General features: G+C 51.1%; 1 protein-coding gene across 1 annotated transcript; it reads right to left on the minus strand.

Annotated features, from left to right (window-relative positions):
- Nucleotides 1–1460: 1460 nt before the first annotated feature.
- FHAD1 (forkhead associated phosphopeptide binding domain 1) lies at nt 1461–20607 on the minus strand. Its single transcript, XM_059487627.1, has 28 exons — nt 20512–20607; nt 20095–20301; nt 17797–18067; nt 16686–16777; nt 16195–16419; nt 14366–14489; nt 13879–14009; nt 13092–13157; nt 12601–12693; nt 12084–12191; nt 11618–11701; nt 10752–10904; nt 10224–10419; nt 9835–9905; nt 9397–9534; nt 8467–8574; nt 8188–8277; nt 7784–8009; nt 7215–7296; nt 6701–6816; nt 5912–6071; nt 5476–5584; nt 4157–4292; nt 3761–3888; nt 3338–3433; nt 2521–2741; nt 1950–2115; nt 1461–1673 (listed from the first exon to the last, which is right to left on the minus strand). Exons 1-28 carry the CDS (start codon nt 20605–20607, stop codon nt 1563–1565), a joined length of 3804 nt encoding a protein of 1267 aa, XP_059343610.1. The 3' UTR covers nt 1461–1562.
- Between the last annotated feature and the right edge of the window lie 4703 nt (nt 20608–25310).

A 25310-nucleotide genomic window follows, 5' to 3' on the forward strand; every position in this document is an offset into this window, starting at 1 on the left:
GCCGCTCCGCCCCGCTCCGCCCCGGGGCCGGGCTGCGGCTCCCCGGCTCCGCGCCCGCCCCGGGGGGCTCCGGCTGCCCGCCCCCGCCAGCACGGCCGGCCCCGCTGCGCCCGCCCGGCCCCGCACCGGCCCCGGGCGTCCCCTCCCCGCAGCCCTCCATCAGCCATCACCGGCCCTTCAGACCCCCTCCCCTCCGCCGGCAGCATCCGCAGGGCTCATCAATCCCCCGGCGGGACCGGCCTGGGATGATCCTTGGGGCCCGGCATCACCATACCCCGGCGGGATCCCCCCGGACCATCTTTAGGGTCCCTTTCAACCCAAACCAACCCATGATTCTATGAGTCAGTAGGCTCGAAGGAGGGTACGGGGAGTCTGGTGCACTCACAACCACCCGTGCTCTTGCCATCTCCATCCATTCCTGACCCAGAGTTTGCCAAGGGTGGCATGGAGAGGACACAGAGAGTCATGGAGCAGCCCAGCATCTCCAGATACATCTGCAGAGGATGCCCACGGCAGCACCTTTAACCTACTCAAGGGCACAAGGTCATGCTCTGTCCCAAAGTAAACCCAGGCATTCAGACAGGGAAGCATCCAGCTTCTCCCAGCACAGGGAGCAGGAAAACCAGGCCACACCAATGCCCAGAGCCCCACTAGGGATTGGCCACTGACCACACATGGGTGCTTTGCATGCCCAGAGACGATGCAGCCCTGCCTCAGCCTGCTGCAGCCCTCTGCTTCCAGACCTTTTTTATCCTATTTAAAAATAAAGACCAAGAAACCGCAGTGGGGCTTTGTTCACATCCAAATTATCCTCAGCTGAAGGGGTCTGCAGAGGACTCGGCACAGGGACTGCTCCGAGTGGTGCTGAGGCACAGCAGCTGCAGGGATGATGTGCTGGAGCTGCCTATTGCCTGCAGGGACCCCCTCCCCAAAACACTGCTGCCCCACAAAATCCAGGGTCTGTTCTCACCTTTGCTAAGGATCAGAATCAGTGAGTGCCTGTGCCATCACCCCACCCCACCAGCATGTCGCTCTCATCTCCCCAGCTCGGCCTCATGCTGCTGCAGTACTGGTGTGGCTGGCACAGGTCCTCTTCTTCCCCCTTCCCAGGTGGCAGGTCCAGCATTCTTGGGGAGTTCCAGGAACTCCAGAATTCCGTACTGCATCGTGCCTTACGTTCCAGTTTCCCCGTGACACGATGGAGACTGGAGGACACAGGATTGCAAGGGATATTTCAAGCCATGTTGGCTTCATGTGCTTGAGGCCACTTCAGCAAGGACAGGACATGCCCCCCACAACTGAATTCACACGTCACTGGGCTGCATTCACACACACACATGTACACTGGATATATCCTCACCACCTTTTCCATTGCCAGAAAACCCACCACACTCTATGGGACACAGAATGTGGGAAAGTCAGGTCCTACATTTTACAGTCACACCAGTGTGCCCAGGAGCTACGGGATACAAACTGGAGCTCCTCAAAATGCACCCTCACCTCGTGCCACCCCCACTCTGACAGAGTCCACAGCAATGACTGTTCCTACTGCAGACCACCGCCTAGTGAAGGTCCCTGTGGTGCTGCTCCCATGATCTTCCCAATCTGGCAGCACCTGCCATGCACCCCTTGGCCTTCAGCTTGCCCGAGCAGAGAGTCTTTGTGGCTCCAGGCTGCAGAACAGAGACAACAGACACAGCGTTGACCTCGAGAGCTCAGCATGACCTGGTCCTCTCCCTCGCTCTCATACATGGTGCAAACCCATCGCTACAGGTGTCAGCACCTCCTCCAGCCTCATCAAGGGATGTGGCCACGATGCTGTGGCTGAGCACTGGGGGCCTGGAACCTCCAGCTTCTTGGGATGGTCTGACTGACCACTCTGTGGATGGTTCCCAACAGGTGGAGTTGCCTGTTGTACAAAGAGCAGGAGTTGGGTGTTGCCTTCTCACCTTGTGCCTTTTGGCCGCTTGTCGCAGCCTCTTCTCCTGGTCCAGCTGGAGCTGCATCCTCTCCAGAGCCTCTCTCAGCAGGGCCTTTTCTTCTGCCTCCCTGTGGGCCTCATCTTCCAGGTTGGACATCTCCTCCTGGCACCTTCGCAGGGAAGCTTGGCTCTGCCTGTGCCAAACAGGAGGGGAGGATTCTGTTGGTCTTTTGCCCTTACCAACGCCCTGACCCTCAGTTGTGCTCTCCCATGCCTTCCTTGGTCCTGCTGACACCGTCCCTATGTCCCAGCTGCTGCCACTGCCACTGCTGCTCCAGCCACCCAGGACAAGGGAACCTGTCAAGGCTTTCCTGGCTCTGACACTGCTCAACTGTGTGAGGCTGCAGAAGGTAGCACTGCAGAGTGGGGAGGATGTTTCCCCACTCCTCTTGACATTTGACTTTTGTACCGTGGCCATAGACACAGACTGGTCCCAGACAGAGACAGGACTCAGCAGTGCCATGTCACTTCTTGCCCCAGGCTCCCTGTCACTTGGCATCCAAGGAGCAGGTCTTGTTCAGAACCCTGGCTTTCCATACCTGAGTTGCTCCACACTTCCCTCATAATCTTTCAGCACTTTTTCTTTCCTTTCCAGGCGAACCTGGAGGTTCCTGATCTTTTTGTACAACAGCTCCAGGGCCTTCTGTCTCTGCAGTCCCACTTCTGCCCTTCTCTCCTGAGGAAGGTGCTGCAGAGGCTGCATTCCTGACAGCTCCTTCATCTCCACCAGGCTTCCCAGAGCACCGATTACATCAAGGTACTGTGGGAAGAAGAGGCAATGCATTATTTACCAGGTCTGCTGCATTCCATCACGCTGCTCAGCCATCTGCTTTCTGTCTGCTTTCCTGAGGACATGACAGTGTCCCAAGGAAAGTAGGTTTGCATCTCATTCACACCTGCACAGCTCACTGGAATTGGATTGCTTCCTTTCCTAAGATTATAGTTTTCCCTGCTGGGTACTTCCCTGCATTTTTTGGAGGGAAGGAACCCCCTTGCACAACCCACCAGTTGTGCTACCCATGGACCCCTTCCCTGGCAGCTCCCTCCACTGCTCCCCAGCCTCTCTGATGTACCGTGGCATGTTCTGGGGTCCCAGGATGTCCTGGCAGACACACAATGTGCTCTGGGCCATAGAATAGTTTAGATTGGAAAGGAAATTTAAAGGTCATCAACCAATCCCCCCTGCCATGGACAGGGGTGTCTTTAACTGGACCACAGAGCAGTTAATCTTCAAATTCCTGCAGCATCCTGATGTGACATGCCTCTGAAATGTTTTCAAAAAACATCTAAACTCTACACAAACTCTGGGCATGTACACACACTCTACACCATTTACCACATCTATCCCTGACATACCATCTTCTCACCCAAGTCTGTCGCCTCAGCCATTTCCAAGCTCACTGTGCTGTTGGTGATCCTGAATGAGCTCCCATTAAGAACATGGTCAGGAACCTGCAAAGACAGGGAAAGACCCATGGAGCCCATGTTGGGCCTGGTTTTTGGTCAAGGGGCCTTGTGCCTCCCTTTCGCCCCATGGGAAAACCACTCCAGTATTGCTGTGGTGCCAAGCCTCCCACCCTGCTCAGCCCATGGCATCCCAGGCAATGTGCTGGTCCTGATGGAGCTGCCACCCCTGCAGGAGCACTGCCTGCCATCCATCAGCTGTATCTCCTACCCTGACTCCTTTTGTAGCAGCTCTGAAAACCTATTTCTCCCTTTCCCAGAGTGTATTTTCCAAACAAAGTCACAGGCATTACAAACCACACACTGTCTCCCTACCTTGCCAGCCCTCAGCTTTTCTCCCGACACAGGAACAGGTTCCAGCTCAAGACCTCTTTGTTGGACTATTTTCTCTGGTAAGTCTTCCATCCAGACCACCAGTGGCTCTGAATCGCTCTTCACAGCACCTGGAGGTGACAAATTGTTCCACTCTCCACACAACTTTGAGGCTGCCCAGCTTTCCCAGCCTCCCTGTGAGGGTGGGCAGGCCCTGGCACAGGTTGCTCAGAGCAGCTGTGGCTGCATCATCCCTGGAAGTGCCCAGGGCCAGGCTGGATGGGGCTTGGAGAAACCTGGGACAGTGGCAGGTGTCCCATGGCAGGGAGCAGAACAAGTTGGTCCTTAAAGTCTCTTCCAACCCAAAGCATTCCATAGTTCTAGGAGAGCCCTGCTCACCTGAGCACTGTCTCTTCTCCAGCATCTTCACTCTCTCCCGGAGCTCAGCCAAACCTTCTTTCTGGCGCTGGATTGTTTCCTCGTGCCTGAGGCCTTGGCACTTGGCACCAAGCTCAGCCAAGGCTGATGGTGGCTCCTGAAAGAAGACAGCTTCTGCCCAGTCTGCAGCTGGCACAGCACAAGCTCAATGCAAACACAGCCCCGCTGCCAGACACCGGGCACTTGGCACAAGAGCAAAGCCTGGGGAGCATCTCCATGGATTGGGGGTGTATAGACAACTTGTCAGAGACCTCCTTCCTGCTATGGTCAGGATAAGAACCCTGCAAAATGCTCTGGAGAGCCAGGAGAGGTTGGTGCACAGCTCTGAACAGCCACGTTGGCGTTTTCCCCTTGTCCTTTGCACCACCAGAGAGCATTTGCCATTGACACACAAACACTGGTGCACTTCAGAGATTGTCCCTACACAGACTTGGACATCACTCTCTACATGTGCTTGCCTCTCCCAGCCCCATCCAGATCGCCACATTATGACAAACATCCAAAACCCTGCGATGGGGCTAGGGCCACAGGGCTGATGATGGCTGCAGACCCCCAGCTCCGGTCTGGCTGCTGTCACCCCACATCTCAGCCCATCCCGCTCCTGAGTGGCACCCCCAGCACTGGGATCTCCCTCCCCATCAGGGCATGCGGAGCAGGACGGGCAGTGCCTCCCGCCCCTCCTCAGCTGGCAGTGAGTCACCGCGCCCCCGCAGCCAGCCGGCCCCGCTGGCACGCTGCTGGCTGCCACCTTCGCTGTACAGAACGTTCAATTCCCACAGCCCCTCCATCTGCTGCCGCCACCACCTGCCACTTCTTCCCTTTTCCAGCCTCGGGAAAATCAAACAGGGATTTGGCACAGGAGAATGAGGAGCATTTCTTCCTGTCCTGTGCAACAAGCTGCCCCTACTTCTGCATATCCAACCCTAGAACTGGTTCTGCACTACCTGCACAGCCAGCATCCACAGCCTGGCAAGCTGGGAAAAGGAAGGAATGCTTGCATGTTGCTATTCCCTCTAATTGGCAATTAACGCAGCCATTAGCGCGCACAACACTTGGTGGTTCCAAAGTGCTGTGCAAACATCAGCTCATTAACCAGCAGCAGCCTGGTGGGGGCTGAGGGTTCCCTGGATTAGAGGCAGCACAGGCAGCCCTGGCTCGGAGAGGGTGCCCGGCCATCCCAGCCTCGGGCCAGTGCAGGGCAGCTCCAGCCCTGGCTCCCACCGTGATCCCATCAGTGCTCTTGGCAAACCCACACCTCGGGGCTCTCCACGAGCACTCACCCTCTGGGAGGCTTCACTCAGCTGCACTGGTGTCCTTGGAGCATCCTCTGCGTTCTCCAGCGTTTGCTGGGAGGCATCCCTCAGCACCTGGCAGCGCCTTTGGGCTTGGCTGTGTGGAGAGACAAGAAGTTGTGGGACCCCATGATGGATGAAGGTGACCCAAACAGCTTGTGGAGAGCAGCACCCTGGGCACCCACTGATGACTACCATGGTGTGGGTGGGAACACTTGCTTAGATACAAGTGCCTGAGTAACAGATCTACTGGCATGAGCTCCACTAAACCCCCATTTCAGTTCATGTGTCATGGATTCAGAGCTGAGCTCCATCCTGATACTCTCACACGTGCCTTTTGCTCTGAGGAGAACCCTAAACACCATCAGCTGCTGGGGACACACAGAGTGGCGTCTGTGAAGCCTTGGGTGATGTCAGGGTGTACCTTAATTCTTCAGCTGCTGCTCTCAGGGCCTGATCCTTCTCCTCCACAAGGCTGGACATCTCAGAGAGCTTCTCCCGGAGCTGGTTGACTTCCCACTCCCGGTGTTTCAGCTGCCTCTGGCTGTGCTCCAGCTCCACCTTCTGCTCTTCACTCAGCTCCCCTAAGCACAGAACAGCCTCGTGGGATGCTGGCTGACTCACCACCCAGTCCTGGGGGATCTGCAGCTGGTGCACCCTCATGGGAGCAACAATGGGGCTCATCCCTGCAGAGTCCTGCCCTTGGCAGCTGCCCTCAGATCCTGAGCCACACCAACAGGACATCGTGCTTTACTAAATCCCAGTCTCTTTGTGGAGGTACCAGCCAGGGCAATTCCTTGCTGTGGCAATTTTCCTTCAGATTGAAGGAGGACACGTCACCAGCATTTTCTGACTTGCAGTTTTTGACTCCACACATTCCTCGTGTTCACAGCCCTGCTCATAGAGGAATTTCAGGTAAGGCTTTCCCAGTCCACTGGCTTAGAACATCTTCAGCTCCAAGAAGTTCACCAGTGTGATTTTGAGCTCACTTTTGTCTACCTGCTCTCCCCCTGATTACTCTGCTCTCTCATTGTCACTGCTATTACTTAGCCAAGGATGGGGAGAAATTCACCTTCCCAAAGGGAACAGACTGCCTGCTTTGACCCCAGCAGGACACAGCATTGCCTGAGAGTTGTGCCATCAATTTCATGTGATCTGTGCATGCTTGGAGGAGGATGGGGACGATGGCAGGCACACAGTGCACATCACCCACCTCTCATGTCCGACATCCTGGCTCTTGTTTCTGACAGCTCCCTGCTGAGCCTGCTGATAACTGCCTTCTTTTCCAGGAGTGTGCCCTGCACCACTGCCAGCTCCTCCCGCAGTTTCCTGGGAAAGATCAGTGCAGATCTCACAGCCATCGGGAAACCTCATTGCAGGGAGCCCATGCATGCCTTCCTGTGCTGCATTCCTGCTTAATATTTTATTATTTAATTATTTTTTAACCTCCCTTTTGGTCCCCGGGGGTCACCCTGTGGTGTGGGATTGGCCACACCACTTGCTGTCACCTGGAGCCATCCAGAGGGGATGGCAGATTGTCATGTGCTGTTTGGCATCACTTTGATGCTCTTTGCCCTTAGGATCACTTCAGCCTAGCAAAGGGACTCAAGTCCTGTGCCAGACTGAAAAGATCTTGGGACAGGTGGCGTTGGACTTCCTTAGGCTCTCCCAAGTGGTCCCTGCCCTTCTCTAAGCATCTCTGATCACCATCAGCAACTGCTGCTCACCTCAGACAAGCATGAGACTCCATGGCAGGACAAATCTCCAGCCAAGCTCCCAGTGCTGGGCTGTGGGCATCACACTGAAGTCCTAAAGGACACACACACAAAAAAGGCCTATTACTTCTTTGAAACACTTACATGCTTGTTGCTTCTGCTACACAAATAATTTCCTTCATGTGGCAGCTCTGAGGAGTGTCTGTTTGGGAAACCATGTCCCTGAGAGCCCAGTTCCAAGGCCAACTGGACAATTCTTGACATCCAGCCTTATTGGGGTTGCTTCTGTCTTGGAGAAGCCCAAAGCATACCAGTCTGTAATTTTAGAGGGCAAAGAGCCCTTCTCCAGTGGCAAAGCCCTGACAAAACCACCAAACAATGAAAAAATGTTCTCCAAACCCACCAAACAATGAAATGGCTTCTGCAGGGCCTCACACAGCTTGTCCTGCAGGGAAATAACCTTCATTCAACATCTTCCCAATGTTTTCTACAGCAGCTGTTCACTGTTCCATCTCCACACACATTTCATGTTAACCCAGTCAGTTCCTGGTACAGGCACATCCCATACAACCCTCACCTACCTTCCATCTTTTCCACAAGCGCTGCCTTTTCCTCCTCCAGCACCTTCTGCTGCTGAGTGGCCTCGAGCAGCCTGTCCTCTAAAGCCAGGATGGTCAGGGAATGCTGCCTGCTTTGCTCCCTATATCCTGCCACCTCTTCTTGCAGTTTCTGCCTCTGCAGCTCATTTTCCTCCTGCACAGCCCTGAGCTGTTGGCTCTGCTGGAGCACCTGCTGCTGTAACACAGCCTGGGAAACAAGACGTGGGAGCTTGGTTGGGAGCACTGGGTTTCTTTTGGGATCACCATCAGCATCATCTCTCCTGGATGGTGATCACAAGAATGGAGGGAAGGGAAGGATTTCAGGGATGGGGGAAGCCTTCTTCTCCAGCACTGCATCCTCCACCTGCACAGGTGAGTGCAAGTACCTCTTGTGCAGTGATTTTCTTCAGCTCGTGCAAAGCTTCTCTCAGCTTTCCCTCTGTCAGTTCCTGCTCCTCTGCCCTCTTTGCTGTTTCCTACCAGAGGAAATTATCAGTAATTAGCTTAGCCAGGAATCCACCTTTCTTTGTGCAGAGCTGCTCTCTGTGTATTTGGGGGGGCAGGGAAACCCCTTCTTCCACTGATTTGAGCCCCTGGAGTCACACTACACTTTCCCTTTTCTTCATTCCAAGAGTGAACTGTTCTGCTACATCTCCCATGCTCACCTCAGCCATGCTTCTAAGGTGGCTTTCCAACTCTTGGATCTTCCTCTGTTCTTCCTCCACAGATTTCTTGCACTTTTCCTTCTCCTCAGTGATGGCACTTTCCACAATCTGTGAATCAAGAGACCACAGGTTCACTTCAGGAAAAAAAGACCTCAGCTCCAAGGAGGAAAGCAGCAGGGAGGGTCATTGCTCCAGGGAGGGTCATTGCTCCAGAGCAGGGGCAGATGATGGGAGAAAAGCTTGCCAGGACACGAGGTAACTCAGTGAAGGAGAGGATGAGAGCACATGGGGAAAAGCACAGCTGAGAGACAGAGTAGGAGCTGTTTGGCTGCTCCTTGCCTGAATCCTCAGAAAACTGAACACCAGGAAATCACCACTCCCAAGGTGCCAGGCACAGAAGCAGACTGGAAACTGTCCCACAAGGCCACCATGATCACAACACACACATGGCAAAACACCCATTCACGCCCTGACTGACACTGCACCCCACACCAGAGCCACTGGTGCAATGGCCTGGGCCTCCCTGGGGCTGAGGGGGACTGCTGCCCCCTGCTCCACAGCAATATCCTTTTCCTGCCAAAAAGGAGCCCACAGGACCCCAGCAGGGGGAGGGAGGCAGAGAAGGCTTGAGAAGCAGCAGTGCAATGTTTCCCTAAGCTCGTGGATCACGATGCTCCTTGCTTTCCGCTGTCCCCTGGTGACTGACTGGAGGCTGTGCATCCTGATGTTACCTGCAGGTGCTTCCCCATTCCACCATGGATATTTTTGTGAGTTTACACCTCCTGGATCCATATGGGAGGATATCCAGTCCCTTGGGACTGCATTCAGTTTGGAGTTAGAGGTTCCTCCTCCTGTTATCCAACACTCCTATAGACATCCATTTTTCCTGCATAACATTCCTCTTCTGAAACACCAACCATGCCACTGTACCTGTTTGCTCTCCTTGTCCTTTTCCAGGACAATTTGCTGGATTTTTATCTGTAAGTCTTGCTCATGCTTTACTTCCAGCTCCTTTGTGTGCTCCTGCAGCAGCTCTGCCTGCAGCTCCTGGAGCTTCTCTAATTGCTCCTGCAGGGAGACATGGAGGTATTAAAGGAAGTGTGTCAGCAGCAGGGCAAGAAATAAACCTCACAAAAACTCACAAAAAATTCACAAAAGAGATTTCCTCTCCATCCTGCTGCATTAGGATAAGGACACACTGCCAGTGGGCTCTGTCGTCCTTACCTTACATTTCCTGTACACTCAGGGACCTCAGACATTGCACATCCCCAGTCCAGGTGCTGCACTGGCTTGCTTGGGACTGCCATCATATTTACCCATAGAAAGAGTCCAAATCCACCTGGTTTATGTGCATAAATATTTCTGTACCTGTAGCATCTGATTCCTCTGTGCCATCTCTTGGCTCTTTTCCAACAAGCTCCCGAGAGCAGCCAACAGCCCTGCAAAAGTCAATGGAGCCTCACTGTGTGGGGTGCTCATACACCATATTAGGGATATCCAGGACAATTTCTTCATGAAAAGGATGGTCAGGCTTTGGAATGGGCCTGAACACATCCTTGTAAGTGTTCAAAAAAGTGTGAGGCGGTGGCACTTGGGAACCGTGCTGGCTTAATGGTTGTACTTGGTGCCTTGGAGATATTTTCCAGCCTTAAAATTTCCATGATTCTGTGATTTTTCTCCCCAAGGAGTGGCTCACGCTGGAATTTCTCCTCTACATCTGGCTTGCCAGGACATCCCACATTCCCAGGGACACAGACCTTTGCCAGAGGTGTGCAGGTCCATCCCCACGCTGTCCAGGAGCTGCTCTGCACCCTCCAGCCAGGACAGGGGACCACGTGCCATGTCCACCACTGCTGTCCTGATGGCTGAGACAGAGGGATCCAGGCACACCAGCTCCAGCTGCCCCAGCTCCCCCCGCAGGCTGGCACTGCTGCAGGGGCTCCTCAGGCATGCCTGGAACAAATGGAACCAGAGGGGAACAAGGCAGTGTCCACTGTCAGTGGCCTTCAGGGACTGGCAAATGACACATTTCTGAACATCCCAGGCCAGGCTGGATGGGGCTTGGAGCAGCCTTGTCCAGTGGAAGGCGTCTCAGCACATTGCAAGGGGTGGAACAGGATGGGCTTTATGGAGAATCTGTGACAAACTCCAGGGAACATCAACACTTAGGGATGATGCTTTGTTTCAGGGGTGTATCTTTACTCTGACCTTTCCTCAGGCCAAAAAAACACCCTGTGCCACTATCTCCCAGCTGCTATTTGGTCCTCAGTATTTAAAGGGCTGACCTGGAGCTTCTGGAGGGAATTCTTGAACACCTCGATGTTTGCAGACACCTCCTTCTCCTTTGCAAGCCTGGAGCTTAATTCCTTCTGCAGACTCTTCTCTCTCTCATGACTTTGTTGGTTCTCATCAGAGATCTGCCTGACCTTCTCTATCACCTGGTAAAAGTGGGTGGAGAAAGAGGAGGATAAGGCTCATGCTGTTTTCCAGCTGAGGGGCCAGGGATTGTTTCAGAGAGCAACATCTGAGGCTTCCTGCAATCTGGCAGCCACATCAGACTCCTGGGCTTGTCCCTGTCACAGACCACTGACTCCCTCCAAGCTTTAGGAGACAAAAAGAACTGTGTCCCCTTCATGTCATGGAGTGTGGCAGCAGGTCTGGCCACAGAAACACACAACTTTCCCAGGCATCATTCTGGGAAAGTCTGGGAGAAGATCAGAGAAAAGAATGAGAAACAATTCTTATCTTAACCTGCTGCACCTGGTATTGTGAACACGTGGAATGCGTTATGGAGATTTGTTACCAAAGGGGAGTTTCTTAATTAGCAGTGGTGATGGTGTTTTAATTAAAGACCAATCAATTCTACCTGCAGGGAACTAGGATATAAAAAGAGCAATGGGTTTCTTAATAAAGATTATTGATCAGTCTTCTGTGAATTCATGGAGTCTGTGCCAATTATTACCTGGCCAGGGGCTGGTTTGCTCTAACAGTGGAGCAGTGCCATTGACCTGGGACAGCCACAGCCCAAATCCTCCTCTGGAGAAGGCTAGGTGCTGCAGCCCAGCTGCACATGGAGCAGGCACCACAGCTGTTCTGCAGCAGCTGCCGTGAGCCACTCTGAACGTCTCTGTGAGCTGCTGCCCAAACTCACCTGCTGCTCTGTTACAGCTTTCCCTGTGCTGCCAGCTGCTGATGGAGAACAGGCTTGCATCACTCGGGTCTTGAAGGACTCCAGCTGCAGCAGGGACCCACACATGGAAACAAACACCACCAATCATTGACAGCCACTCTGCTGATCACTGATGGTGATGTTATCTGCAAAGGGCTGTCCCTGCTCAGAGCAGCATTACCCAGGCACTGAGGAAGGTTGGTGTGGCTCCCAGACAGCACAACTAAGCTTAGAGATTCCTTTTCTGTATGCTAATAGACTGCTACATTGTCTACGCTGCCCACACCAATTCTGGATAAGCCTTTTATATTCACCCAATGACAAGGTAAGTTCCGTGCCAGGGTTTGGTGCTCAGGGCTCTGGGTTTCTGTTTCCACAGCACATCTTCCCCATGGGAAGCTGCATCCCTGTGCTGCCCACGGCCCAGTGGTGATGTTCCCATCCCTACCTGCTCCCCAGCTCTCTGCATGTCAGACTGCAGCAGGCGCTCCCTGCGCTCCATCTCCCGCAGCTGCTGCGCCTGCTGGGACCATGCTGCCTTCAGCTCCTCCTCTGCCTGCAACAAGAGCTTTGGCACCTCAGAGTGACATCCAAAACCATGCCATGGGCATTCCAACCACTGTTCCCATCAGACAAATCCAAATGTGCTTTTGGAACACCAGGAGACACACAGCAGTCCTGGTGCAGGGAGTGGGGTTGCAGCATGGACCCTTCACGGCACTTTTTGTCTGGGTTTCATCCCTGGGACATTGTCCAGCCTTGACTTCCTCACCCAACACCCACACAGGGCACTCTGTCATATATTTTAATTCTTCCATCAGGGTCCATGGTAGAGCTCAGGACAGTTGGATGCCCTGCTCACCCAGCCTGTCCTCCCAGGGATTGCTGGTCCCCATCCCACCCCCCTGGGATGATGGCACCTGCCCTCTGTGTGTCCTCTGCATTCAGTGTGTTCCTTGCAGTACCTTGGCTTTCTCAGCCAGTTGCTTCTGGACACTCTCATGCTTCTGGATCTCCCCCTGCAGCCCCTGCAGGTCCCGCTGCAGCTCCTTGATGCGCTGTAAGAGCCCAGCGAGGGTGGGGGTCTCACCAGGGCAGCTGGGCACTGCCCCTCTGGATGACCTCCACTGATCAGCAAGATTTTCTGCCCATCTAACTCACTCTGTTTACTGGAATTCTCTTCTAACCTGCATTTACTGTGGTTCCATCAGCTTACAAGTGGAAGTCAATCTGATTTCTGATCACCCCCCCCCCCCGCAAGCCCCCTCTCCCCACCCTCTCCTTCACAGTGTAAACCAGAGCTGCAGATCCAGGACTGCCCCAGGTGTTATGCCCATTATGTGCCTTTCAGGACGGGAGCTGAGTTCCAAACAGCTCCCTTACAATGCCCAGCTAATTATTCCCTCACTGATGTGTTCCTACAGCCACTGCTTACCCAAAGTGACTTTTGACTCACATTTCTGCAGGAGATTAGTTCTTGCTCTCTGAGTTCGTGCTTTGTTTCTTCTTTAATTCTCAAGCACTAGAAGGAATGGCAACCAAGGAAAATAACCATGAGGGCAGTGATACCATTGCTCCTGCTGTGAACGGGACACTGGCACAGGCTGCCCAGGGCAGTGGTTGAGTTGACATCCCTGCAAGAATTTAGAAGACACTTGGGGACATGGTTTAGGGGTGGCCTTGGTGGTGCTGGGGTAATGGCTGGACTCAGTGATCCTTAGGTCATTTCCAACCTCAGCAATTCTGGTATTCACAAGTCAATCCTTGTGATCTCCTGGTAGGTGCACTGCAGCCAACACAGTCTCTGCCCTTATCATGCTCCCAGTGCAGCTCTGCCAGTCGAGGAGGAGCTGCCCATGCAGAGGAACAACCTGCTACTGCACAAGCCACCTTCTTTAAGGACAGATCCAGGCTGGGCCACAGGGAGCCCCATGGCACAGTGCCATGGCTCCTCGGGAGGACCTTGGCAGGAATATTTTGTGTGTACAAACAGCTGCTGTGCTCAGGAGCCCAGGGCACACAGTACCTGATGCAGAGCAAGGAGGGAGATCCAGCTGGGGAAGGAGACCCTGATCCATGGGCATCCTGCCACACCCAGACGTGGTCATGGACCATCACCCAGTGATACAACTGCTACCATCCTCACCAGAGAGAAGCACCACCCTTCTCACCTGCTTTCCCACCTTATCCCCATGTCAAGCAGGGGCTCATAAATTACTGAGCCCCTAATTAGTGCTACCAACCTTGGCTGAAACCACGGCCAGCTGCTTGCCCTTCTCTCGGTTTTCCTTACTCAGTTTTTCAGTCTCTTGCTGGAGCTGCTGGATTTTCTGCTCCTTTTGCAGGAGTTCTCTTTGCATGTTGCTCACTAGACCTGAGGAAAACAACTCTGGTCAGAGGTCACCCAGGTGTGACATTTGGATGAGATATTGGGAAGAAAATTTTCCATGTGAGGGTGGGGAGGTTCTGGCACAGTGTGCCCAGAGCAGCTGTGGCTGCCCCATCTCTGGAAATGCCCAAGGCCAGGTTGGACAGGGCTTGGAGAAACCTGGGACAGTGGAAGGAGTTCCTGCCCATGGCAGGGGTGGAATGAGGTGCTCTTTAGGGTCCCTTCCCACAAGGCACTAGGAATAATTTGTTGCCTGTACAGTTTGGCCAATGCTTGCTCCTTATCCAGAGCCAGTCCCAATCTGCTTCATGCCCTGTCCCAAAGCTCCAGGGATACAACACCTGCAGTCAAAGCCTGGTCCTTCTTCAACTTCTCACTTTCCCTCTGCAGCCTCCCGATCTCCAGGTCTCTCTCGTGGAGGGAATGGCTGAAAACTTGGTTTGAGCCTTTCTGCAGGTCATTGATCTGCAAAACACAGATTTACCTGTGCTCCTCAGCAGAACGTTCACTGACTGCTACCCCTTCAGGGAGGGTCAGCTGGCACTTGTGGTTTGGCTGGACTGCTCTTTAGCAACTTCAAATACCATCCTAAATGTGGTATTTGAAGATGCTAAAGAGCAGGAACAGCATCTGGCTGTTCCTGCTGAAATCTAATGCCAGGGGAGGGAGGGAGGGAGGGAAGGAAGGAAGTGGCGGAAGGAAGGAAGTGGCGGAAGGAAGGAAGTGGCGGAAGGAAGTGGCGGAAGGAAGTGGCGGAAGGAAGTGGCGGAAGGAAGTGGCGGAAGGAAGGAAGGAAGGAAGGAAGGAAGGAAGGAAGGAAGGAAGGAAGTGGCGGAAGGAAGGAAGGAAGGAAGGAAGGAAGGAAGGAAGGAAGGAAGGAAGGAAGGAAGGAAGCAAGGAAGGAAGGAAGGAAGTGGCGGAAGGAAGGAAGGAAGTGGCGGAAGGAAGTGGCGGAAGGAAGGAAGTGGCGGAAGGAAGGAAGTGGCGGAAGGAAGGAAGTGGCGGAAGGAAGGAAGTGGCGGAAGGAAGGAAGTGGCGGAAGGAAGGAAGTGGCGGAAGGAAGGAAGGAAGGAAGTGGCGGAAGGAAGGAAGGAAGGAAGGAAGGAAGGAAGGAAGGAAGGAAGGAAGGAAGGAAGTGGCGGAAGGAAGTGGCGGAAGGAAGTGGCGGAAGGAAGTGGCGGAAGGAAGTAAGGAAGTGGCGGAAGGAAGGAAGGAAGTGGCGGAAGGAAGTGGCGGAAGGAAGTGGCGGAAGGAAGTGGCGGAAGGAAGTGGCGGAAGGAAGTGGCGGAAGGAAGGAAGGAAGGAAGGAAGGAAGGAAGGAAGGAAGGAAGGAAGGAAGGAAGGAAGGAAGGAAGGAAGGAAGGAAGGAAGGAAGGAAGGAAGTGGCGGAAGGAAGGAAGGAAGTGGCGGAAGGAAGGAAGGAAGGAAGGAAGGAAGGAAGGAAGGAAGGAAGGAAGGAAGAAGGAAGTGGTGGAAGGAAGGAAGGAAGTGGCGGAAGGAAGGAAGTGGCGGAAGGAAGGAAGTGGCGGAAGGAAGGAAGTGGCGGAAGGAAGGAAGGAAGGAAGGAAGGAAGGAAGGAAGGAAGGAAGGAAGGAAGGAAGGAAGGAAGTGGCGGAAGGAAGGAAGTGGCGGAAGGAAGTGGCGGAAGGAAGTGGCGGAAGGAAGTGGCGGAAGGAAGGAAGGAAGGAAGGAAGGAAGGAAGGAAGGAAGGAAGGAAGGAAGGAAGGAAGGAAGGAAGTGGCGGAAGGAAGGAAGTGGCGGAAGGAAGGAAGTGGCGGAAGGAAGGAAGGAAGTGGCGGAAGGAAGGAAGTGGCGGAAGGAAGTGGCGGAAGGAAGTGGCGGAAGGAAGTGGCGGAAGGAAGTGGCGGAAGGAAGGAAGGAAGTGGCGGAAGGAAGGAAGGAAGGAAGGAAGGAAGGAAGGAAGGAAGGAAGGAAGGAAGGAAGGAAGGAAGGAAGTGGCGGAAGGAAGGAAGTGGCGGAAGGAAGGAAGGAAGGAAGGAAGGAAGGAAGGAAGGAAGGAAGGAAGGAAGGAAGGAAGGAAGGAAGGAAGGCTCTCCCCCTCATTTCCCTTGATTTCAGACCCACAAACCTCTCCTGCTCAAACATGGCTGTTAGCCCACAAACACACCTGTACCTGAGAGGTGTTTTCCCTGCTTGGTGCCTCCAGTACCTGTTCCCTCAGGGCTTTGATCTCCTCTGTTTGGGCTCCCAGCTCTTGGTTGAAGGTGAGCAGCTTCTGGGTCAGCTCGGCCTCGTTCCTCATGGCTGCCTGGGCCAGTTTCTTTGCCATGGCTGCGATCTCCTCCTGTAGGTCTCTCATCACCACATCCTTCCCCTTTAACTCTGTTTCCAAACCAAAAAGGTGGCCCACTTCCTTCTCCAGTAGCTTCTCACCCTGCTGGCAGATCCAGGTTCCACTGGTCACTCTGCAGCCACAGAAGCTCCAGACCCCCTGCCCAGGGGTACCAACCATCAGCAAGGGACCCTCTGTCCCTGGCTTGGCACATCCTCCAGCCACCCCCTGTCCCCATCCACCCACTCTGGTGGCAGCCCCCACACCCTGCTGGTACTCCTGGTGGGACACAGACATTGGGCAGGATTCATCTGCTCCTCCAAGGACCAGGACAGGGTCCTCCCTCCCTGCTCCTTCCCCAGCATTACCTTCCTCTGCAGTAGGAGATCCACCTTGTGAGGCCCCAGGGAAGGGGCTCTCCCCACACTGCTTGCACCATCACCTGAGAAGCTGGCTGAGACTGGAAGAGAGCAAATCATCAGCACGAGAGGTGGCTGCAGGCAGAAAAAATGCTCCCTGCAGCACCCTTTTCCCTTGTCCCAAAACTACTCCAAGGCAGTGGCCACTATTCAGGGCATGAGCTCACCTCACAACCAGCAGAGAAAAAGAAAACCAACTGCAAAAAACTTAGACTGCAAACAGTCTGCACAGAAGAGAGAGTTAATTCACCTCTGGGAACCAAAACAGCCTAAAAGCAGCAGAGACACAGCAGAGAGAGGCTGCCCGTATTTTTCAGCACTGGCCAGCCCCCCAGAAAGCTCTGCTTTTTTGTCTTTCCTCATGGGATCAGCGCTGCTCACTGCCATTAGGGCATGGAGATCCTTTGGGTTGTTCTCAAAAAAAGGAGTTTGTGCTACCCTGGCTGTGTTTGTCCCTGCTTTTGCCCACATTGAGGTTTCCTGCTCACTGGGACTGCATGGTGCTGCCTCACTGCTCACTTTGTGTTGCTTATGACAGCTCAAAAATCCCAAGCCCACAGCAGGAAAAGCCAGCACTGTGCACCAGGCCACAACATCCATGGCAAATGTCACCTTCTCCAGCCCAAACCCTCACCTCTGCCCTGCTCTATCACATACTTTATTTCCAGAGGTGCACTGGATACAGACCTATTTTCAAGTGTTTTCACTTGAGACAGCCACTTCAAGGGTGGAAAAAAACCCACTTTACACAGGAGTCAGAAACAGGCACAGGAGTTGGTAGTGCAGATAAAGTCAGTCATGGCCCTTCTGGGTCCCACACCAGGAAAAAGGAAGAGGAAATGTCTCTCTGCAAGGGCAACAGCATTCCCCTTGTGATGGCACAGCTCATTTCTTCCCTGACCCAAATGCCACCCAGCACCACACATGGATTTTGATCAGCTCCAGGGGACAATGACTCACACCCAGTTGCTCAACGCTTGTCACTGCTCTGCTCCAATCAATCAAGTGGCTCTGTGAGGCCACCAGGACAGAAATGGCTGTTTTTGGCACGATGGAGTACCTGGCCTCAGGGCAGAGGTCCTGCTGGAGGTGTCCATAGAGGTGGCACTGGCTGCGCTCCTGTCCCGGGCACTTGCAGGTCGCCTTGGCAGCACCAGATGGGGCACATGGCCAGGGGCTCTGGGGGCCCCTCTGCCCAGGGAGTCGGGGGGAAGCTGCCCCTGCAGCGAGGGCAGGCACAGAGGAGATACAGGAGTCTGGAGTTTGGGCTCTGCAACAGCCTGGAGCTGCCCACTCCACCCCACGTGACGTTTCAAGGGGGGGCAGGACATCTACAGTGGGAAAGCACCAAGTTATCTGCAAGATTTTAGGAAGTATTTTAGCCCTGGATTCACATGCACTGTGTCATGGAAAACCCAGGCACAGATCTAAGCAGAAGCACAATTTTAGTTTTTTCCCATTTCCATTATGCGAGGATCAGATTTTAATCAGGGCATCCAGATGCTTTGCTGAAACAGAAGGAAATTATTGGGGTTTTCTGCTTTTTGAGCTTTTCCCTCTGCATCTGACTGCCCTAATTCTGCACATCATTTGCACAATCGAGGAGCACTCCTTTCACAGCTCTCCTGGCTCACACATGGTCCTATCCCATTTGTTTCTCCCATTCTCCCAGGCAAACCAAAGCCCCTCATTGTGTTCCTGCTTTCCTATCAGCTGGGCCTGTCAGACTGGGAATTAGGACACTGTGTGCTGCTCTCCTAAAGAGCAGAGCTTTCCAGGGCAGTGGGGACAAGCCACCACTAAGGTCTCAGTGACAAGGGCTGCATTAAACATCTGCCAGGGGGTCAGACCTGGGTGTGGGTCTTTCAACCCCCAGCTGTTAACAGAGCCCCAGAACCCAGTGCAGGCTCCCTGCACCTCCAGCACTTTCCCTTCTCCCAGGGCACATCCCAGCCCTGCTGCTTTGCTCCTGCTGCTGCCCACAGCGCTGGCTCCCAGCGAGATGGCACAAAAACCTGACAGGGTCCCTGTGTGGGCATGGCAGGACATGATTCCCATCAGGTGTGCTCCTCTGCACAGCACCTCCTCTCAGACTCAGAGCAGAGATCCCTTCCCTCGTCAGACACTTCACAGCAAGGGGTTCCCTCCCTGCAGGCAGCAGGGTCAGGCTCCAAAGCTGCCCCTCCAAAGGAGGATCCCAGAGTGAGGAAAAGGCACCCCATGGACAGGCTCTGCAAGGCTGTGCAGATCCGGTCCTGTGCTCACCTGCCCTTGGGAATTGAGCCCCTCACCTGTCCTTGGGAATTGAGCCCCTCACCTGTCCTTGGGAATCCAACTGCTCACCTGTCCTTGGGAATTCAACTGCTCACTGCTCCAGCACAATCTAGCTTTACCTAGGCAGCATCTTGGATTCTTCAAGAGCCAAAATAATAAAAATATTACTGAGGATTATCAGTTGCTCTATGCTTTATTTGAAACCCAGCTTCTCTCTTGTTAAGTGGCTTGGGAGGAAACATAAAATGCAAACAGAGGGAAAGGACATTTTCCAGGTCTTCCTTTGCTAATGCATCTCTGTCCTGCGCTTTTCCATTTTCCTACCGAACTGCCTGAGTTTCTTCAGCAGAGGGAGCTCCAGCTTTTCATTTCCTCCTCCCCCGTGATAGGAAAGATGTGAGCTACTGTCTTTACAAATAATTTGATGGGTCAAGGTATGGGTGTTGATGTCTTTGAAAGGGGTCTTAATGTCTCTACTGACTTTGGGCAGCAGGTTTGTTGTAGAGCCCAGATAGCTTGGCTCCTGAGATAGGCAAGGGTCTGCATAAGCCTGAACTCCTGAACTTTGGGGTAAAACAGTAGGTTCAAGGGGGGAATATGTGGTAGGTGGTTCGGGAAGGCTGTACCTTCCTAGGAGCTCGGCCAGGGGGAAAAGGAAACAGGCACCATGTGGCCAGGAGTGAGGATAAGAGGAGGCTGTGCCCTCTGAAACCCTGAGAGAGAGAAAACCCCAGGGGCATGTGCCCCAGTGGACTCTCTCCCTTTACTGGGAGAATAATTTATCTGGGAGATAAATTGGGAGAATTATTTACCTGAATAAAGGTGAAGGACTCCTCTGTCTCCTTTTTGGACATAAACCTCTGGCGTTTGTGGATTTTCCTGACACTCAGCTTTGGCACCTTTCCTCAGGATCTCCAGATGAGCTGGGAGTGAGTTCCTGCTTCTGAAGCCTTCCCTGGACAGCAGCACCTACCCAACCAATTTCCCCGGGCACCTTTCCCTGGACATCCCCACCCACCCTTGCCCATGGGCATCCTTCCATGGGCCATAGCACCCACCCTTCCCCGGGCACCCCCAGCCCTACCTGGGCAGCCCCATCCAGCACCAGTTCGAAGGAGGCTCCGGCAGTGCCGAAGCTCAGGATGTCCCCCGGCCTCACCCTGACAGCCGCGTTCTGCACCTGGCAGCTGTTGACAAAGGTGCCGTGGGGGGAGTTGAAGTCCTGAAGGATGAAGCTGTTGTCTGACGCGGAGAATTCCAGGGCTGCATGGCGCTCTGCTACCCCTGCAGACTGGGACAGGCAAGGGACAGACAGGGAATGCTGCTGGAGGTGGCTCCAGGTTCATCCCTGCTTTGCCAAGCCCCTTTTCTGGCCATCAATTCCAGCACAAACTGGTACCTCCACACTTTGCATGGAGGGCTCCATCACCTCCCCTTCCCCTTCCCCTTCCCCTTCCCCTTCCCCTTCCCATTTTAGGATGCTCAGCTGCCTCAGCCCTACCTGCAGGACGATGTCGGCCCCTCTGCGGCTCCCGACGGTCGTGGTGTAGGATTTCAGCTGGAAACACCCCTCAGAGCTCTTTAGGAAAGCTCGCATGGCCCAACCCCCCTAGCAAAGGCTTGCACCAAACAAATAAATCCTCACTCAGCAATTTCCCCCCCAACACACAACCTGAGCCACGAGTCGCTCCACCAACTCAAACAGTAAAAATTGTACAAAATGACTCCAAAAGCGGCCGTGCCCCAGCTGGCAGTGTGCTGCAGTAGCCTTGGAAACCTCGGCCACGCCGGAGCCTGCTGCTGCCTGCCTGGGTGAGTTTTTCCTCTTCGATTTGTTTAGGTTTTTTTTTTTTTCCTTCTTTTTCCAAGCAACTGTCCCGGCAGCACAACACAGCTCTGCGCCGGCGTGGCCACCGATCCCATCAGCTGGGGACACACGTGGGAATGTGTATCCCAAACCCCACACGGGCCCGGCCACCTGCTAGGACCTTTTGCCCTCATTTTACTCATATTTTATTTCATGTCATGTTAACACACACACACACACACACACACACACACACACACACACACACACCTGCTAGAACCTTTTGCCCTAATTTTCCTTATATTTTATTTCATGTCATGCTAACACACACACAGAAACAGGACTTGCAACCTGAGGGAAGGGGATAAACATTGCTGTCAGGTGGATGCTGTCACCCTCCAGCACTTTGCCATCAATATTCCTTGGTCCCAGGCTGCCACACTCCCCTTTTCAACAGAGCAGAAAGGAAAAAAACCCCACTTCTCACCAATTCCCCCCAGTTTGCCCCCACCAGTCCTGCAAGATTTCATTGTGCTCCTTTTTGAGGTAGAAGTGGCACATTTGGCAAATCAGAGCTTCCCTGAAAACTTCTACCAGTTTGAAGCCATTCCCTTTTGTCCTGTCACTCTGTGCTCTTGTATTAATCTGTGTTGAAACTGATGTCAAATTTTACTCTCAAATGACTGATATAAATAACAAATATAGTTATTGGCTTTCTCATTTATGTATCAACTTTTGCAAGGTATTATTGATCATAAAAATCCTGATATAGTACAACTTGTAATTACTGCTTTCGATATAGTACAATCTGTCAGTTTATGTTTACACTGTATAGCTTTTATAAATAGTAGTGTAATATGTACTATCTTAGACTGTAGTATAATAAAGACTGTGAAATGTTAAAATGCTTTTCCATGTAACTAACTCAGAATATCGTGTGAAATAATTAGGTGATTTCTCACATTCAGGAAATCTAAAAGACAAGATAACAGAAACCAGAGCACTGAAAAAAAGAACTTATTGACCCTTGTTATCAGGCAGTGAAAATACAACAGGACGGAACCACAAGAAGAAATAAAATATATTGGTTTAATCTCCAAAATGGCATGAAGACAAGTCAAAGGTTAAAACCAAGCAGAAGAACATCTAAACTCAAAAGAATATTTGAATAGGTATAAATTCTTTAATGAATATTATTGCAATGTAACAGTACATAGAGAACATGGTGCTAAGTTAACCATATGTATTTGGCAAATAGCCAAGCACCCCAGCATTGGATTTTATCCCTTTTATCCCTTAATAAACTTCTACAAAATTTTTAAATGGTGAACTGTTCCTCACGTGACTAAGCTGCACAGAAGTGTATCTGAGGAAGTGTAACAAAGTAAGTAATGCTGTGAAGTTGTAATATTTTTCCTTTTGTTCCTTCTTTCTTTGGTGTGATTTACTCTTTTTTGTTTGTTTTGACTTTGTCTGGGTCTCTCCTTGTCTCTCTTTTGCTCACTCCCCTGCCTCTCAGTCTCTCTCCCTCTCTCTTGGCCATCTTTGTCCGGCTCTCTCTCCACCTCTCTCTCTTTTCTTCTCTTTCTTCTTTGCTTTTCCCCTTTTACTCTCCCTTTTGTCTCTTCTTTCTTGTCTCTCTGCTCATTTGCTCTCTTCCCTCCCTCTCAGATACTCTGTCCTGTACCTTTTCCAAATGTTAAATCCACACACACAGAAGTAGAGGCTTGCCACCAGCTGCAGGTGTGTAGTGCACCTGGACAGCATCTAAGCATCAGGTGGCAGTCAGAGGTTCAGCAAATTCTGTATTATAGATACATATTTTAATATTGGCTTTTCGCAAATATTAAAATTTATTTTATATGTGTAGTGTTAAAGTAACTTTGCTATAAAGATATAGTGTTTATTTCTGTTGTTAATTAAGCTCAGTGAAATAGCTGCTTGTGTTAAACTGCCTGCCTGGATGGGATAATATCCAATGCACACACGATGAGGACACGTGTACAGATCTGCCACCCATCAGCACTCACTGTCTGAAGGCAGAGTGGAGCAAGGCCCAAAAGCTGGAGGTGATAAGAATGGACTAAAACCACACCCAAGGAATACCCATGCTCTAAAAAAGTGGATCCAAGGAGGACCCATGCTAAACAATTCTTGAACATGTAAACTAGTTTGGGAAAAAGTTTATTATGCATAAGGGTCTATGAATATGCAACAGGCTGATGTAAGGGAAAAGGTATTTAAGGGGTATCCCCAAAGATAACAGTGTGCTCTTGGGCCATAATCCTTGCTTTACTATCTTTGTCTCCTGTTGGCCTTTATTAAACTTTTAAAATTTTCAGAGGAGAGCGAATGTGTTTTTCACATGAGAATCCCTGGGTTGGAAGGGACCTGAACTATGCCTATTTCCAGCTTCCACTAGACCACGCTGCTCAAAGCCCCATCTAACCTTGCCTTGAACTCTTCCAGGGTTTCTCTTGCCACACTTCCCTGGGTAGCCTGTGCCAGTGCCTCACCACTACCACACCAAAGGATTTCTTCCCAATATCTAATGGAAACCAATCCTCTTCTATCCCAAAGCCATTTCCCTTGTTTTATCACTACCTGCCCTCGTTGGAAGCTCTTCTCCAACTCTCTCACAGCCCCATGGGGCACTTGAAGGCCACAATTAGAAGTCCTGGAGTGCTCCCTTCTCCAGGCTAAACAACACCAACTCTCTGGTCCTGCTTCTATAGCAGAGGTGTTCCCTCCCTTAAATTGTTTGTTGTCCTTCCCCTCACATTGACAAGAGCACCCAAGTAGCTGTACTAAATTTTGATTGTTTTTGATGTCTATTGACATTAAATTATAAATCTAAGATTTAAAATGTGTTCCATTTATACAACTCCAAAAAGGCTTCTGACTTCACACAAGCAACAGTACCCTTCCTAAAAATCTACATTAAGACAAGAAGAGATGTTAATTAGAAGGTAGGATAAGTAGGGAGAAGATTTAAATTGATATTACATGCATTGCTATGTCTAAAATTAGAGGTTATCTGCATCTTTAGAGCCTTTGAATTTGCTTTTCTGTTGTTAACTTAAAAAAATAATTACTTCTTGTATTATGGACATTTTTCTCCCAGGCACGTGATGCATAGGAAATATTGCAGCAAAAATTTTGACAAGAAACCAGCTTGGACCCCACTGTGCTGCCCACATGCAGCTATGTTACATTTTTTACCCTGAAATGGAAGCATGGTTTGTGTTGCCTTGTCACAGTGATCTATTAAAAATATGGATATTGATCTAGTACCAATATTCAACTGTGATGGACAAAAACTCTCTAACAGTTTAAAGTCAGAAAGGGAATGTTTATTGTGGGATAGCTCCCAAATACACCCTGTGATTTACAGGTGATTACAGAGTCCTTTTATCTATACAAGTATTGAATACTGTACTATTGTATATATAAATGTATTATTAAATACTATATTATATATATAAAATACAAATGCATATTCATAATTTTGGTACATCCCATTCCCCACTTCCCATGGTAATTAGTTCAAAAGCCATTAAGCATGGGTAGTTTGTTCCTTGAAATGGGTCGGTGGTCCCTTTCATGGGGAGGAGTCCCAAAATGAGGAAGTATATGAAGTCTTCCTCATTCTGACCTTTCTGCCTTTTCAATGCAAATATGACAAATGAGCCCTTTGTATAACTGTCATTCCCCATTTTCAATTGATTTCAGAACAGAAGAGTCCTATAATTCTTATGTTCCTAAAAGCTACTTATCAGTTTCTATATTCTTCATTATAAACCCAGCTAACCAAACATTGTGCTGACAAGCAATCAATTATTATTTAACTACTAACTCTTAACTTCATCAAGGCCTACCCATTTATTTTAATTAACTCCAATAAAGCTTATCTCTAACTAAAATCTTAGCTCCTCTAAAATCTCTAAATTCCTTAAAGTTTATGTCTCAACAGTACAGTTCTTTGTGTGCATTGTGGTGTGTTTACTATGGCCTAGGGCTGGTTTTGTTTTCTTTTTTGTTTTTTTCTTCTGTAGGAAAGCCATTTTTCCTAATCTCTCAACACCAAAAAAGAAAAAAAAAGAAGTAAACAGCACTTACAGTCCCAATCATGGCATTGACCCTCAGAGAGTTTTTATGTGCTGCATTATTAGAGACAATGAACTAATACGTGTTACTTGTTGCTTTTTGAAGTTGTAGGATGTTTTGTGATTTATAACAATGAGACCTGAAAATAGTGATGGTGTGTGCTGAAAACTTTGCAGGTGCTCCCTCAAATTTTCTTTGGTGCTGAATTACAGACCCATTTCAAAACTATCAAAAAAAATTGTGGAAATACATTTACTAAAGATATGCAAGATATGTGTGAAACTCTCAGCCTTGCAATAAATACAGACAAATTCTTCTGTAATCACTTGAAACACACATTATCATACAGAGCAGTTGATTAAACAATATTTCATCTAAATATCTAT

The sequence above is a fragment of the Ammospiza nelsoni genome, chromosome 22 (genome assembly GCF_027579445.1).
Source record: "Ammospiza nelsoni isolate bAmmNel1 chromosome 22, bAmmNel1.pri, whole genome shotgun sequence".
Taxonomy (NCBI): Eukaryota; Metazoa; Chordata; class Aves; order Passeriformes; family Passerellidae; genus Ammospiza; species Ammospiza nelsoni.